Genomic DNA, 15,000 nt, shown 5'->3' with positions numbered 1-15,000 from the left:
AATCATAGGGTCAGCAGGAAATGGTCAGAGTGCATTTGTGTTGACAGACTGAACTTCTTGACTTTGTTGAATTTATTTATTTGTTTGTTTTTAACAAATAGGCTTCTCACAGTTTAAGTTTACAGTTTAAGAACTCATTGCTCAATCAGTTTCATGTGGTTGCAAAAAAAGCTTGGTTTGAATACAAAATGTTTAATTGTTTTCTCATTGTTCTTTGACTTGGGTAAGTGAAAAATTCTCTAGAAACATTTTTACAAGCCGATTTTGAACGTTAGATTTTAGCCAGATAGACTTATTTGACCATATTTGGTAGGGTCATGAATATGAATGAGCTCTGCTCTGACATTCCTGCAGCTCATGTCAGTGCCCACACACATACACACAAACAAACATCATGATGTGCTCTTAAATAAACACATGTAAAATTATTATATTTTTAATAACAAATTGATTAGATATCTTGTTTCTTGTATCTTTTTTAACTGAAGTGGAAGAGAGGTTCATTCTAGCTAGCTATCTTTATGCCACCAAAGTAACCTAGTTTGCTCCTGAGTTTTGCTGCGGATGGAATATACACTAAATTGCAATTGCAGTTGACCAAATGGGCAGACAGAGATGTATTTAGAGTTGAATTCTGTATGTTCAACCTATATGAAAACACAGGCAGGAATTAATATTAACCTCAGCAAAAACAGATTATTGGAATGTTTTAATTCAGAAGAATCACAGTAAGAGCTCAGTGAAACAACACAATGCATAAACATGAATTAAACACTTATATTACATAGTGCACATGTGTTTGTTGCTTCATTACAAACATATGTGACAAATTTCACAAAATACTGTACACATTAAATAAAGAAAAGATGCATTTGCACATACATTATGCCTCTTTGAGGTGGCACTGAATAAATTTATAATCCTAATATTTAATATATTATTTCGATATATGATTTGCGTGAACAGGGAGAGATTGCCCCTTTTTCAAAGAAACGTCCCACATACATAGAAGGTTTAATATAAATTTAGGTAAACTTAAAAACAAGGAGAAAGAAATACCATTGTTGTAATCTCACTAGCAAATATTGTGGCCAGTATGTGGCTATGTTAAGCCAGGGATGTGCATAGTTTTAATCCTGTGTGGATCAACTCATATATTTGTTCCGATTGGCCTGTTTTTTTAATACTCGCAGGATTTACATGAGAACAAGGAAAGATTGGCGTTTGAAGCTCATAGTTTGACATTTCATTATACTGATGTCTTATTACAGTATTTAGCTCTGCTTGGGTATATCCCAATTTTTATTATATGGGACTTTTAAAGTAATTATGCTATTATTTAATACTGCAATTGTTTTGCTATCAAATATGTTAAACTCAAAACAGAGCAAAGTTAGAGAGCATTAGCTAATTTGCATAAACAAAAAAAAACTGTGTATTTTTTTTTTTTTTTTTTTTGCTCACACACACAGATTAGCAAATTGGGCATGCTATAAATGATCTGTGTGAGATTTTAAGCTGAAACTGTATTCTGGAGAAATCATAGACCTGTATAACACATTTTCAAATGTGCCATCCTGTGACCACACTGTGTGAACTAATTATGTATTTGCATTGATCTTCATGTGTTTTACAGGGATGTTTACCACAACATAGAACCCCTGGATCCAGAGAAACTCAACGTGTTTCGGACTGTTCGAGAGATCACTGGTAAGTCGATTGTTTTAAATCAACTTTAAATAATGAAGACATTTTCAGTGTTTTAGAACGAAAATGATCCACATCCTCGCTGGCATTTCACCTAGTGTATCTGAAAAGATCTCCATCCACACTACACTGCTGAAAATGCACATCACGTGACCATACACACACTGTCCTGCGCTGTAGCGTATGCAGAGGTATCAGCTCCAGGCAGTCAGCGGGTGCTTTGAGCATTCCTTCCTAGGTTAGAGCAGCGCACGTTGGACAGTTCAAGGATATACTGCTGGATCTCATTACACTATAGTTGTTAAACGTGATACTTAATTCACCTTGTCTCTATCTAACTACTCGTTGGTCTTTTGAATCTTTTGTTCTCAGGTAGCGTGTTTTTTGCTGAGCGCAAAGATAAGTTAACCTGTTAGCCAGCACCCCATGTATGGGGATTTACACCTATCTAACTTTAGATAGTAACAGTTCTTAACCCCAGTGAGCTACAAACATAAAAGGGTTAAAGGGTTAATATATTAATTTATGTAACCACATACACTGATTTTTGCACATTTGACTGATTACTGGCCTTTATTTTCCATATTGTATAAAGTCATTGTACGTTATACTTTTATAATGGCCATTATTGATTATTAAAACTGATATTCAGCAAAAGAGACAGGTCATGTTTAGTATTTTTCAATAAAATTGAAAGAAGGCAGTTATGTTATAGGCTCAGTTTTTTTAATAAATATTCATACAGTGAAGATGAAGCTCATATAAATATGTAGCTACATGACGCCACAACATTTTGGTGTCTGTTAAGTTGTTAATTTCAATATAAAAATAGGCAGTTCCTTATATTATGTTTTCATTTTATTGTTAAGATAGTGGAAGGCAGGGTGATGTGAATGAGGTTATAAAGTATGCTGTTTACTTTGAAGATTTTGTCTGAACTTACAAGTAAAGGAAGCAAGACTGAACTTTGTGCATTTAATATTGAGAAAATGCCCCAATTAGGCAAATGTCTTCAGCCACTCCTCTGTTTTCAGATGTCTCCGTTTTCCCCCATCCACACTGACACGGAGCAGAAGCTTTTTAAGATGAAAACGGCCTCTTCAGCATTTCCAATTTTTTTCGGGGTTCAAAAACTTCGGGGTAGTGTGGACAGAAGGCGTAACCGTAGCAAAACTGAAACGTATTAATGTGAACAGGGCCTTAATAATGAGCTTAATAAAAACTTTTAATAAACACTTAATAGAGAATTAGCAGTACACAGCTCACATGGGTTTAACAAATAACAGAGAACATTTATTACTACAAATACATTTATTAATATTTATTAAAAGGAACTAGGCAGCTGAAAATAGCTAATCTAGTAATTTGGACAGTTCTGCAAAGAAAGTGCAGTGATCAAAGCGTTTACTCACAACATCATGGGCTAATAATTAAGTTCACAAAACTGCAAACAATACATAAGTGCAGGAAAACAACAGATTACTAATACTATACAAATAAAATCATAGTAGTAATTAAACTGAAAGGTTTACCTTGATTTACTGAAGTACAATCTTGTATGATTTGAAATCCTGTTCTTCGACAGCGGCGATGGGTGGGGGTTGGGTTGTGAATCGAGATGGGGGATGGGAAATCACCACCCAGTACGCATGCGTAACAGCATGGCTCAGCCATTATAAGTAATTTTACTCAAATGACATTAGATATACGCAACTATTTCAGCAACACTAATGCATTCTAGTAAACTCAACAATTTGGTTAAAATAAAGTAAACACGCTAGATTTTTCATAGTAAGGATTGCTATTCGCTTTTACAGTGATTATTCCTCCGTCAATACACACACAACATTTAACTGACTAAAGTAATATCCAAGAGACAGATTTTTACACATGTAAATTTACAGATATGAAGGGAGTAAACCCACAATAGATTTACAAACAAATATATGCCAATGTTTAAACCCCAGTGTACAACACTGAATCTTGAGTGAAAGTTTTAGTATTTGTTATAAACCTCAGTGCATCGTGCTAAACAGTGTCTAAAGCAAACAAGCTCTGAGAAGATGCATACAAATAAATGACATGTTGGAATGCACGTAAGTCAAAGGTGACTATCATGTGCTAAAATTAACTTAAACGCAATTCTAATTTAATGGTAGATTTTCTTGAGAGTGTCTTATTGTAGAGGTTGGCTCACTTACAAATGCACAGCTCTCAGGAATGATCAAAAACACTATATTTACACAAAACACTTACAACAGGAATTGGAACCATCAAAATGCATGCAGAACAAGGAGATGTGACGATACAATACCGGTGTGGTGAGAAATCGAGTCCCCCCTGCAAACGAGTCCCCTTAGGACCCCAATGGATCATCTGTGTTGAATGCCTGATCAAAAGTGCTTTTTATAGTCTATTCTCAGTCTTGAGATTTTAACAAGACTTTTATCATATTAGTAAAATTATTACTACAAGTTAAAGACACGCATAGTTAAAATAATTGATACTTTTTAAATATTTAATGATGTTTTGTCATGTATTTATGTGTAAGATTATATATTTACATAAGAAGTGGTAGCACATTATCTTAAATAAAAGCACGAAAGAGATTCTCCATGCCATAACACATGTCTTTAGTTATACATCAGTACACGAAATACATAATTTAAAATAATTTTATGTCATTATAACATTCCTTTTACACATTTAAATGAGATTTAGCTGCATTTATATATAAATATTTTTTAATCAGGCGCTACAAACTATACCTATTACAACTCCAGTGAACCAATAGGATTACCCAGGGTTCTAAGTGGATCCAATTGTCGGTAAAGTCTAGATCGCAAATGCGGCTGGCCTGAAGTGCGGTATGTACATTAATAAAGCAGCATTTTTTTATGACACTGTATAACAATAATTCATATTTTTACAGTACTGTGGCGGTTGGGTTTAGGGTTGGGGTGGAAGTAGGCAATAAAAAATACAATTTATTTCGTAATTTAATAGATAACATAACTAATACTCGGTACAACTACTGTTTTTACATAACTGTGACGGTTGGGTTTAGGATTGGGGTGGGAGTAGACGTTAATAAAATACAATAAATGTGAAATTTTATAAATAACAGAAATAACTCTCATTAACTTCCAGCCGCAAACGTATCCGATCCAGCAACAACCAATTGTCAGGGGGGGACTCGATTTCTCATGACAGCGGACAATGTACTGTACACACTCAGGGATATAAATACAGAAGACATGATTGAACTATTAATAAACACAGGTGGAACTAACGAAACTAACAAATGGTTGAAAAAACTGAACAAAGGAATCACATGACGTAAACAGAAGACACATGGGATACAACACATGGGGAATCACATGACACAAATACACAATTACAACCTCTAGAACACACGAATCATGACACTTTACAAAGCTGCATTTATTTCATAAAGCTGTAGTAAGGGTGGAACAGAGCCATTGACCCATGCTTTTATGAAGAAGGACATGCGAAAGAAACAAGCAAAACAATAAATAAAATAACAGCCAATTCACATGTCCAGATTTACATAATCCACCAGATTTATTGAAGAACTACATCAAACACATATGGACCAAAGGCAAAGAAGATGATGCAGTTGAGTGTTGTAGATGTGTGTGTATGTGATGTTGAAATGTATGTGTGTTTACTCGAGTGTCCGTTTCTTTGTATCTCAGCGGGAAGGCCCTATATATGATGAATACATGATGAGGGAGATTCTCCAGCTGAACTGAGCTTCCCATAGGAGAGCAAGACTCATAAAAAACATGAAAGCAGTTGAAAACACCCCTCTCTCTCTTTCTCTCTCCCTTTCACTATTTACCTCTGTCTCTCTCTCTCTCCCTCTGTCTCTCTCTCTCTCATGCTGCGGTGACAGCAGAAAGGGCTCTCCGAGTCAGTGAGGCATGCATGTCAGCCTGTCACATCTATATGCAGGTGGTCACAGTCTCTGACAGAACAACGTCTTCACTGGCAAGGTGTTATTTCTGCTCTGTGACCTCAGCTTGAAGACTTTGACAGATCCAGAAGTGCCTGCTATATGTATTTCTTTACAGTCTGCTTTTAAAGCCCCCTGAAATTAAAACTGATGGTTTTTGGTGGTTAATATCAATATGTTCAACCTAATGTTATTAGTAAGCTTGTGTGCTCCAAGCACAAGGACATAATCCACATGTTAAAGATATAAGCATTCAAAACTATCAATAACGGGCGTCAGGGTGGTGCAGTGGGTAGCACGATTGCCTCACAGCAAGAAGGTCACTGGCTCGAGACCCGGCTGGGTCAGTTGGCATTTCTGCGGCGTTTGTACGTTCTCCCTGTGTTCGCATGGGTTTCCTCCGGGTGCTTTGGTTTCCCCACAGTCCGAAGACATGCGCTATAGGTGAATTGGGTAAGCTAAAATTGTCCGTAGTGTATGCGTGTGAATGCAAGAGTGTATGGGTGTTTTCCAGTAATGGGTTGCAGTTGTAAGGGCATCCACTGCATAAAACATATGCTGGATAAGTTGGTGGTTCATTTCTCTGTGGTGACCCCTGATTAATAAAGGAACTAAGCTGAAAAGAAAATGAATGAATGACTTAACTATCAATAACAGTCAGTGATTCTTTAAAGTTGACATGAAACAGAAGTTAATATTGTCCTTTCTTCCTTTATTGTGACGTATCCGCTTAAAACGGTCCTGAAAATAAGAAAAAAAAACGTAGTGTGAAAAAAATTTAACTCTCGCTCGGTCCCTTGACGTCCCCCAGAACTCCCACATTAGGCAATGTTCCCCACTAACACACCTGGTCAGACGGTTGTTTGAGCTCCTCCTGATCAGTGTTGTAAGGCTCTATTGCTCTCGATGGCGATGGCTCACACACCGCGGGTGGCTCTCCGTCTGCGGTGGGCTCTGACGCACGCTCCCTGCAGATGGTTGTCGGGCTGATCACTGGGTCTGGAGTGGCACTGACAAGGTCTTCTTTGGCACAGGCGATGAACGATGATCTGTTCCTCACCAGTGTTCACTCCGCAAAAGCAGGGAGATTGTCTCAAGAACCATCTTCGGATGATCGTCGTCCGGCCAGCTGGATTGACTCGCTAGGAGTAAAAATCTGTCTGTATGGTCCCCGAGGCTGTTTCCCCCCTGCTTTAGCATGATGATAAGGAATTTGGGGGTGTAAATGGAATACATGGGGTAAACGAGGGGAAGAGAAAAGAAAACACTTGGGGCAGATAGACTATGAAAATAAAACATTAAGAACATAGGGACACTCAGGAACGACATGAGGTGTAGACAGACATCACTAAGAATACCAGACAATGACTAAACAACACACAGATCTATAAATACATAGGACATGATGACTATAATGACACACAGGGGATGAACACAGGTGAAACTAATGAACATAATGAAATTGCGGGAAACAGAACAAAGAAGCACATGGGGAAGGTCACATGACGAAAACACAGGGGCCTGACATTAGTGTACTATTAGCAGGCAGTATACAGGCTTTTCATTGAGGTAAATGAAATCTGGTTTCACATTAATGTCACACAAACCGTCACAGCACACACACACACTGGGCATGGTAGAACAGAGCAGATATATTGGTGAGTTGCAGACCACAAATCTTATTGGTCTCATTTTAATTACACTTAATAATGAATTTTACTCCTGAAAAATGTTTTTACAGACCCAGCATTGCTGTAATAGACTGGTTGTCAGGAGACAGATCTGTTTTAGCTAAACTAGTTTATCTTATTTATTGAACAATAAATGCTATTGGATATTTTATTATTTTTTTTTTATAAAGCTAATGTCGCCTACCCCGCTCTGTCTTCCTGTTTAAGTTGAAATAACTGCATTTCTGGGCACGACAGGGGGCATTTAAATCAAAATGTGTTTACTCAGTTTGACTTAATTCTGTGTCAGTTCTGGGCACTTGAAGTAGGCTGTCTAGTTTAAGGAGTTGCAACTGTAATAAAAGACCATTCAGTTGGATGTAAAATGCAGCCCTCTGTTTTTTTTGGCACCAACTGAGTGTGTTATTTAATTTTTGTTTGGTTGCATGGTCAGTAGGACTCCCAGTAAACTCCGGCTGACATTAAAGTAGCATTTCACAGCCTCAGTCGGATACTTCCACAGCAGTATTTGAAGATTTGGGGAAATGCCTGCAGCTCTCGCTGGTGCTGCCTTCAGCTCAAACCCTGTGTGAATCATTTCTCAAGAGAGACTGACCTGATTTTCCCTCTGCTCTGTCACAAGCCTCGGAATGCTGGAAAATACAGCTAACAAAAAAGTATTTTGCAAGGTTTCAATCTGATATACCTGTCCAATGTTTTGAATTCATTAAATTGGCTCGATTACAATTTTTAAATTTGGTTAATAAGTTGTTTTTTACTTTGTCATTGCTTCTATCCTAATTCACTTACGAGTAGGCATGGGACGATAACCGGTTTCAAGGTTTACCATGGTATTGGATTTTTTTCTGTTATACCTTTCCTACAGTATATATGTTTTTTAGCACTTATTTTATTTAGTTTTTAGGGCAACAGTATCTCCAGCAGAAAAGGACCATCCATACCAAAAGCTACTGAACAGTGAATATCATAGTGGCTTACTTTACCTCCAAAGAAAAGAAAGAAATCCAACACTTCAATAATCACGTGCATGTTATTATCATCAGCTCAAGAAGTTCGTTATTTCAAATATAGACGCGCGGCTGGAGCACGCAAGAAAACGAAACCACTCGCACTTTAGACGCCCTTGTAAACAACTACAGGGCACAGGGTAGATTCTGCTCTTCTACTTGGCTTTGTGGCTGTTCATCAAGATGATGACAAGGTTTATTTAAGCTCGGGTCAACCATGGCTTGTTATTATTTGTATGTATTATTACGGTGTAATGTTTCAGCTGTGTATTCTCCTGTATGTGCTAGTGACGCTTCTCTGTAAACCAATAGTGTTTACCTGCTCATCTAGCTCCGCCTTTTGGTACCCTTTTCTTGTGCTAGGTACCCTTCCGAAAGGGTACCCAAAAAGTGGTATGGTTCGGTTTGCTTTTTGGTATTTTTTGACAGTGGAAACTAGGATTGTTGCGATACCATTAATAACTCTTATGATACAATACTAGCTGAAGTTAGAAGAACCAAGTAGTATCACAATACTGTAATTCATAATTCAAATTATAAAGAAAATGATCAGAAACATTATATTTTGTTATAATAAGCCTACTTGAATTTAATTCATACACTGAAAAAAATTATTCAAAGATGATTCCTTGGACTTACTAAAAAAAATGTATGTTAAGTGGTTGTAAACAATTTATTTAGGCTGAATTTAAACAAACAAATTAAGTTGAACATTATTAAATTAAATTTGTTTGTTTAAACTCAACACAAATATATTGTTTGTAACAGTTTTGTATGCAACACTTTTTTCAGTGTAATTTTCTTAAGGCCAAAAAGTGTTATTTGCACCTCACTTCACTTAAAATGTATTAATTCTTTTTGTTTATTTTATAGGTAACTGACCAACAAAAAATACATTAAAATAAAGATACATATTATAAAGTATGAAATTTGTAACAAAAGAGCCTTTTTCCAACAAAAGTAGGCTATATGAAGTGGTCAAAGATTGTTTCAATGTTTCCTGTTGCTATTTCGGGTCTTTCATTCATTTTTTTTTTTTTTTTTCAGTCTTATCAGGTAACAATCCAAAGTAATTAAAAATTTCACTTTGTGAGTAGTTCTTTTAAAGAGATTATTGCATGTTGTTGTTGTTACTAAATCATATTAACAGGAACAGAAATAAACTGATTCAGATGGGCGTTCGTATCACTCGGTGGAAATGGGCCATTTTACAGGCCCATGCCTACTTACAAGTGAATCACATGTGACTTTGAAAGCAGTATATGATCAACTTCTAAACACCAAAATTGTGAATTATTACAATTCTAAATGCTTTCTGTTTAAAAGAACATAATTTATTTGAATACAAAATCTAATTTAATTATAATTGACATCAAACTCACTTTTAATCATACACTGTAAAAGATATGGACGTAATATCCTTGGCATCACTCATAGGTTTCTGAACAGCGCAAAAGAAGCTACAAGTAGGTGTGGCCAGCCATCACCATTTTGTTTCTGCGTCATCGCACGACCGAGGGATCCCAAACAAGGGCAAAGAGGCGGAGCTATGGACACATGCTGGCATTTTGCTTAGACAGGCTTTTCTTAGGGAGAAATGCTTGATACTTTATTGCCTGTGACTTGTTTGTGTTCTGACCACATGTGCTTGATTGTACACTACATCAATAAAGTGTTAAGACTTTTAAAAACACTGTTGTAATACATTGAGCCACTAAGCATTGTTCTTATAATGTTTTTCTACAGGAGGAAAGTGCAAATTACTTCCAAACACTTCAAATATCTGTGTTAGTAAATGCAAGGTTATTTATGAAAAACAGACATAACACTGTATGACGGAATCAGCTGAGGTGACAAGACAGCGGGCAGAGAGACCTAGCTGTCACTCAAGTTTAATAAAAAACAAAACAAATGAGTTATAAAAAAAATTCACCTCCTCACAGTTGTCATGAAGGGTAATATTAGCTATATGCACCAAAGCCATCTTTTGTACCAGGCTGTAAACATGTTTTTATCAGCTGTAAAAATGGCCAATTTACCAATGCAGTCAGAAATCATCTGGATTTCCTGGAGCCAGCCCCTAAAGGCGAGTCGATGAATTGCAGTTTTAGTTACTTCAGTATTGGCTTCCCGAGGTAGAGCGGGAGGTTGCCGCTTGCTTTTACTCCATTAATGAACATAAACTTTTACACAAATTAAATTGTGGAAATGTACAAATTAGCTTCTTTTCTGATGATGTGTAAAATAACTATGCTTCCTTGTAAGATCGGGCTGATTTATGTACTGTATATACTGACCCCAACCTTTGAATGGTATTACACACTGTACAATATACAGAAAACACCCAATAAATAGTACATTTTACTACCAAAACATTTGAAAGCATAAACATTTCAGAGTTTAAGGTAAACATGAGGCACTATAGCATGTTTATTCTGTTCTCATATGTTATTATAATGTCTAAACACAAAAGTCTGCTCATGAGTTGACATATTCCAGCAGACTGTATAACAATATCAAACATATCATACTGCATATACATGTTATTTAACCTAGCTTTAGTATAACATTGGCGCACATCAACAAACTTAGCTGCATTTATGTTATGCAGACTCACGTGCGAGCAGCTCCTTTCGCGTTTCTTGCATGCACAACATTTGCGGTGCCGCATTATTCTCCTGATGTTAGTCTGGAGCTGACAGGTGTTCGCGGGGACCTCGTTAGCACTATTAGCATGATGAAGTCTCGCCACCACACGTAAAATAAACAGATTACAACACAGACAGGCAAGCGGCCCACTCTCAAGGCACGGCGCGCACTCTCTCTTAGACTTCCCATCGCACAGTTTTGTCATTAAGGCAATTAGTGTCACGCTAACGACACCTCACTGAGCCACTTTCTCTAATCTGCCGCCACAACCTTCGACGGAATGACTCAAGCAGCGCGATATGCAAAAGCTCAAACGTTTAACCCCGTTATCAGCTCTCGAGTCTGAACAGATCTGTTTGCTGAAGTGATGAAATTTTACTTCCGCTTTTGCATTAATAATAAACAGTCTGGCCATCAGCAATGTGAACGGAGCTCTCTGAATGTCAGAATGTGTCAGAATTGTATGATTTATTTATGGCATCCTCCAGAAAAACATCACTGGAGGCGAATGTCTTAATCAAGCAGGCTGCATTAATATTTACTGTAGTCTTTGCTAATGAGCATGGGATGCAAACTTTAAAATCACACATTTTAATGAAGCACAGCAAAATAGGCCAGTAATGATGGCTGCAAGAGATAGAACTCTCAGTCGTATTATTATTATTATTATTATTATTATTATTATTAGTAGTAGTAGTAGTAGTAGTAGTAGTATTAATTATATAATATTAATATTTATATAATATTTATATTAACATGATATTGCTCAAATACGGCCATCCGGAATAATGAATTAGTTTGAAGCCAATCAGATATCAGTTATTACTGAAAATATGCACCGTTCAGGTTTTCGTTGTTGGAGTAATTGATGCTCTTCTTGTACTGGAACAAGAATGTATTTTGTCTGTCACGCCTGTTTGGCTTTTCTTGGGTGCATTCATAGGATTGTCTTCATTTCAGTTAGTGAAGCTTAATTATAAACTAATTTTGAGAGGATCATGTGCTTATGATTGCTTGCGGCTGGTCCCGCATTATCCAATTTATGATTCACCAATCAGATGATTCCTAAACCACTATAAATATCCTAAGTTCCATATAACAGCCATCTTAGTTTTGAAGAGCCCCCCCTTCCGACCCTACTTCTCCTCCTTTCCTAGATGGGTGGCACGGTGGCCCAGTGGTTAGCACTGTTGCCTCACAGCAAGAACTTCACTGGTTCTAGTCCTACCAAGTCAGGTGACATTTCTGTGTGGAGTTTACACGTTCTCCTCATGCTCACGTGGATTTCCCCCAGGTTCCCCAGTTTCCTCCCACCATCTGAAAACATGCAACTTAAGTTAATTGACTATCCGGATCCAGCACCTCTGAAATCTGATCTGACACCTCATTTAACCAATCCCCTTTCTTAACCGCCCTCCTACCCCGTCCGCTCTACACTTTCGCTTTCATCTGCGACTCCCCAACCCTCTTCACCTCCGTCTGTGACAACCTCCTGCTCTTTACTTTAGTCCTTCGTCCGCGACACCCCTCTGCCATCCAACACCCTCATGCCCCATGTACGAATTAGATCGTACGAATGAATATGAATTAGCCACTAAATCAAAAAGTTACAAATTGCTGTGAAATTGTGTTGGGAGTTATCAGGATCTACCTGAGCTCAAACTCCCCTCTCGCCTTGCAAACGGTAGGGAGCCCCGGGCTCGAGGATCTTATGAGCTCAGGGCTCTTTCCCGGGACAGCATGCCAAACAAGCTTTATAATCAATCATCCGCTAAGTGTGAACTCTTGAAATAACTAGGAAACTATCCATTGGCATGTTTCTCGTTAGGCGGTTGATAGGATGTTCTGAGTGTTTGATATGATGTTATTAAGTGGTTGCTAGGGCATTCTGAGTGGTTGCTAGGTCATTGCTAAGGCATTGCTGGTTGGTTGCTAAGGTGTTGGTAGGTGGTTGCAAAGGTTTTCTAGGTCATTTCTAAGGTGTTGGTAGGTGGTTGCTAGGGTGTTTTGAGTGGTTGCTAGGTCATTGCTAAGGAATTGCTGGGTGGTTGCTAAGGCGTTGCTAGGCGGTTGCTAAGGTCTTCTAGGTTTTTGCTAAGTGGTTTCTAGGGTGTTTTGATTGGTTGCTAAGCAATTGCTAAGATGTTCTGAGTGGTTGCTAAGGTGTTGCTAGGCTGCTTCTAGCTTGTTGCTAAGATGTTGCTAAGTGGTAGCTAGGGTGTTCTGAGTGGTTGCTAGACGGTTGCTAGAGGGTTCTGAGTGGTTGATAAGGTGTTGCTAGGTGGCTGCTAAGGTGTTCTAGCTTGTTGTTAAGGTGTTGCTAAGTGGTTGCTAGGGTGTTCTGAATGGTTGCTAGACGGTTGCTAGGGGGTTCTGAGTGGTTGATAAGGTGTTGCTAGGTGGTTGCTAGGGGGTTTCTGATTGGTTGCTAAGCAGCTGTGAAGGCTTTGCAAGGTGGTTGATAATGTGGTGGTTGCTAAGGTGTTCTAGGTTATTGCTGGGTGGTTGCTTGGGTCTTCTGAGCACTTGCTAGGTGGTTGCTAAGGCATTGCTTGGGGGTAGCTAAGGTGTTCTAGGTCAGTGCTAATGTGGTTGCTAGGGTGTTCAGAGTGGTTGGTAAGGCGTTGCTAGGTGGTTGCAATGGTGTACTTAGTGGTATCTAAGGTGTTGCTAAGATGTTGCTAGGCAGTTGCTAAGGTGTTCTAGCTCATTTCTAGGGTGTTTGAATGTGGTTGCTAAGGCATTGCTAGGTGGTTGCTAAGGTGTTGCTAGGCAGTTGCTAAAGTGTTGCTAGAATGTGTTCAGTGGTTGCTAGACGGTTGCTTATGGGTTGCTTGGTGGTTGCTATGGTGTTGCTTGGCAATTGCTAAGGTGTTCTAGGTCGTTGCTAAGGTGTTGTTAGGCGGTTGCTTAGGTGTTCTGAGTGCTTGTTAGATGGTTGCTAAGGCGTTGCTAGGATGTTGCTAGATGGTTGCTAGGCGGTTGCTAATGAGTTGCTAGATGGTTGATAAGGTGTTCTGAGTAGTTACTAGGCAGTTTCTAACATTAGCATGGTTATACTATGAATTAGGATGTTTCTATAATATTTCTAGTATAAACTAGCATGTTGTTAGCATTAATTTACTATGAATTAGCATGTTGCTATTAGTTGTATAGTATGAATTATCATGTTGCTAGTATGGTTAGTATGTTTGTAAGTATGTTTCTTTTATGAATTGGTATGTTGTTAGTATGTCCAATGTAAAGTCAATGGCAGGTTTTTACAATGCTTGGGTGCTGTAAGTGGTTGCTAGGGTGTGGCTAGTAAGTTAAAAGGTCATCAGTGATTGGCAGATTGATAGTCTGAGTTAAATGAGCCCAACAGTAAGTCTGTATGGCAGTCTGGTACAACGTTTGGTCCAATGTAAAGCCAATGGGACTTTTCTAAATTTTCCGGGACAGTTTTCAGAAAATCGTAAGTCAGATCAGTTGAAAAAGACATATCAACTTTAATTTAGTATAGTTTGGAGGTTTGGTTTTAGTTTGGTGGTTGCAGTATGAACGGTCTAGGATGAGATGCGTTTTAATATAGTCTAAGAAAAAGAAGTTGACGGAAGAATAATAAATTTATGTAGTATAACAGTATGTTGGCTTTCTCAAGCCACCATAATTAAGTTTTGGAATCCATTATTAAAATGTCTTCATGATCTATAGCTATCAGCTCTTCAATCTGCATTAAATAAACTGAGATAGATGCAGGATATGAGAATAAAATATTGCCAGGCACCGCATAGTGATCATATTTCTCAAATATCACGTTGATTGTTGCTATCAGCGCTGCTCATCAATGCTCCTTAATAACTTTAATACTCCTAGGGATTTTATATGGTGCTGCAATGAAAGAAATGTCACTTTCCTAATAAATACAGTAGGTGGCATTACTTATGTTGCCTGAATAACTTGGCTTAACTGTCATCTTGTGTTTTCC

At 38.0% G+C, this 15,000-nt stretch overlaps 1 protein-coding gene across 1 annotated transcript in view; it reads left to right on the top strand.

The window, feature by feature from the left end:
- The window catches only part of LOC130235225 (receptor tyrosine-protein kinase erbB-4-like), a 614,645-nt gene that overhangs the window by 447,100 nt on the left and 152,545 nt on the right, over window positions 1-15,000 (top strand). The window contains exon 10 of the mRNA XM_056465705.1: window positions 1,637-1,710. Coding sequence (XP_056321680.1) covers window positions 1,637-1,710 — 74 coding nt within the window. The remainder of the gene's footprint in view (window positions 1-1,636; window positions 1,711-15,000) is intronic.

Source organism: Danio aesculapii, chromosome 9 (genome assembly GCF_903798145.1).
Source record: "Danio aesculapii chromosome 9, fDanAes4.1, whole genome shotgun sequence".
Lineage (NCBI taxonomy): Eukaryota > Metazoa > Chordata > Actinopteri > Cypriniformes > Danionidae > Danio > Danio aesculapii.
The sequence above is the reverse complement of the archived record's forward strand: the minus strand, read 5'-3'. Positions and strand labels throughout refer to the sequence as shown.